Here is a 2,226-nt window from a genome sequence, read left to right as displayed (position 1 = left end):
AAGAGAGAGATTAGCCGGAGTGTTTCATAAACCCGGACAGGAGTGTTCATAAACCCGACAGGAGTGTTCATAAACCGACAGGAGTGTTCATAAACCCGACAGGAGTGTTCATAAACCTGACTTAAGTGTTCATAAACCTGACAGGAGTGTTCATAAACCTGACAGGAGTGTTCATAAACCTGACATAAGTGTTTATAATGAACTGAAAGGCTGTTGTTTTTAATCTATGTCTGTGTATGTTGGAGGAATTTGTTATGAGTGTGAAGCATTTCTGGACAGCCTTGTAATTCCAACCCTGTCTACTGGACCTTAGTCCATCTCTCCTCTTCGTCCCTCCGTACCCTATACTGCTCCACGTCCTCTCTCCTGTGGGTCTCCATCAGTATGAGTCTCTCCTCCAGGCAGGCTCTCTGCAGCCCCAGCCTCTGTCCCTCCTCCCTCATGGGCCCCCGACGGGCCCTCAGCTCCTGGGCCTGCTGCCTGGCCTTCACCTGGGCCTCTGACGTCCTCTCCTTCCGCTTCAACAGGGCCAGAAGCATTGGCTCATACCTCGGGGAGGAGGAGAGAGGATAATGCATTTCGTTGCACCTGCCATAACATCTGCAAATATGTTTACGTTACCAATAAACTTTAATTTGATTTAATGGAAGTTGGTATCATGATAAATAAGTAATGATTATAGTATCAATCATGATAATTGCATACATCACAACTGTTGTGTCAATCCTAGTGCTTGACTAGAGACCAGTTTTGAGTCATGATAACGCCTGGCAATGTTGAGAGAGAATACCTTTCCTCCAGGGCTTTGAGCCCTCCCTGCAGGTACTGCTGTATGTCCCCACACGCGGTCCTCTTGCTCTGGGTCAGCTCCTCTATGGGGATGGGTGTCTGCCTGGGTGTCTGGAGCTGGGACTGAAAGGTGGAGAGCTGGGTCTGGTGGGTGGAGCGGAGTTGAGACACCTCCTCAGTCAGCTGGATGATCAGTGTGTCGAGTTCCATCTGGGGAAGAGAGAGAGTGAGACGGAGGGAGAGAGACAGACGGAAGGAGAGGGGGGGGGACATGAGAGAAACTCAGAAGAACCTGCATTGCCTTCTCTGAGCTCTGATGAAGCTGTAGTTGTTCTCGAACACAGGTGGTTCTGAAACACCAAGGTTCCAGAATTCTCTGACGGTTCTGGAACACTCTATTCTGGAACATTTAGAATGTTCCAGAACACTCATATAGATCCTAACCCCCCGGAATGATATAGAACGCTCAGAAGGTTCTAGAATGCACATAAGGTTTTGGAACATTCAGAAGGTTGTCTAACGCTCAGAAGGTGCTAGAACACCCAGAAGTTCCATGAATGCTCATAAGGTTCTGGAATGGTCAGAAGAACACTCTTGTCCCTACCTGTTCCTTGTTGAGCTGGGCCACCTCACGCTGCTGGGTTACCAGGATGACCTGGTTGTGAGCACACTCCCTGGCGACAGAGAACAGCCTCCTCTTCAGCCTCCTCATCTCATCTCTCCTGAAGACCCTGCTCTCCAGACGCACACTGGACAGCCTCCTCTCCTCCTCACTCCTCTCAGCCCTCAAAGACTGCCACTCCCTCATCCGCGCCTCCCTCCTCATCTGCCTCAATATTCAGCACCTGCCTTAGCTGTGCCGCCTGGCCTCCTTCACTCCCTTCCTCTGTCCCCGTCTTCTTCCTCCCTTAGTGCCTGCAGCTCTCCCATCAGTTCATCCCGTCTCTTCTCCTTCTCCCACTTCCTCGATACACCCTCCAGCACAGTACCCAACTCCTGCACGGAACCTCTCACTCCACCCTCCAACTCTGTCTCTAGTTGTTGTTCTCCCCTCACTCCACCCCTCCCTCAACTCCACCCTCCCACCTCTGTCTCTAGTTGTTGTTCTCCCTCACTCCCCCTCCCCTCAACTCCACCCCTCCCACCTCTGTCTCTAGTTGTTGTTCTCCCCTCAACTCACCCCTCCCACTCTGTCTCTAGTTGGTTGTTCTCCCTCAACTCCACCCCTCCCACTCTGTCTCTAGTTGTTTGATCTCCCCTCAACTCCACCCTCCCCTCAACTCCACCCTCCCACTCTGTTCTAGTTGTTGTTCTCCCCTCAACTCCACCCCTCCCCTCAACTCTACCCCTCCCACCTCTGTCTCTAGTTGTTGTTCCTCCCCTCAACTCCACCCTCCCCTCAACCCACCCTCCACCTCTGTCTCTAGTTGTTGATCT

The 2,226-nt window shown here is 51.7% G+C and overlaps 1 protein-coding gene across 1 annotated transcript in view; it reads right to left on the bottom strand.

Moving 5' to 3' along the window:
- The window catches only part of LOC112073928 (syncoilin-like), an 8,438-nt gene extending 6,703 nt beyond the window's left edge, over positions 1–1,735 (bottom strand). The window contains exons 1-3 of the mRNA XM_024141165.2: positions 1,394–1,735; positions 791–999; positions 342–549 (exon numbers count right to left, since the gene is read on the bottom strand). Coding sequence (XP_023996933.1) covers positions 342–549; positions 791–999; positions 1,394–1,615 — 639 coding nt within the window. The 5' untranslated portion in view covers positions 1,616–1,735. The remainder of the gene's footprint in view (positions 1–341; positions 550–790; positions 1,000–1,393) is intronic.
- Between the last annotated feature and the right edge of the window lie 491 nt (positions 1,736–2,226).

Source organism: Salvelinus sp. IW2-2015, unplaced genomic scaffold, assembly GCF_002910315.2.
Source record: "Salvelinus sp. IW2-2015 unplaced genomic scaffold, ASM291031v2 Un_scaffold2427, whole genome shotgun sequence".
NCBI classification, from domain to species: Eukaryota; Metazoa; Chordata; class Actinopteri; order Salmoniformes; family Salmonidae; genus Salvelinus; species Salvelinus sp. IW2-2015.
The sequence above is the reverse complement of the archived record's forward strand: the minus strand, read 5'-3'. Positions and strand labels throughout refer to the sequence as shown.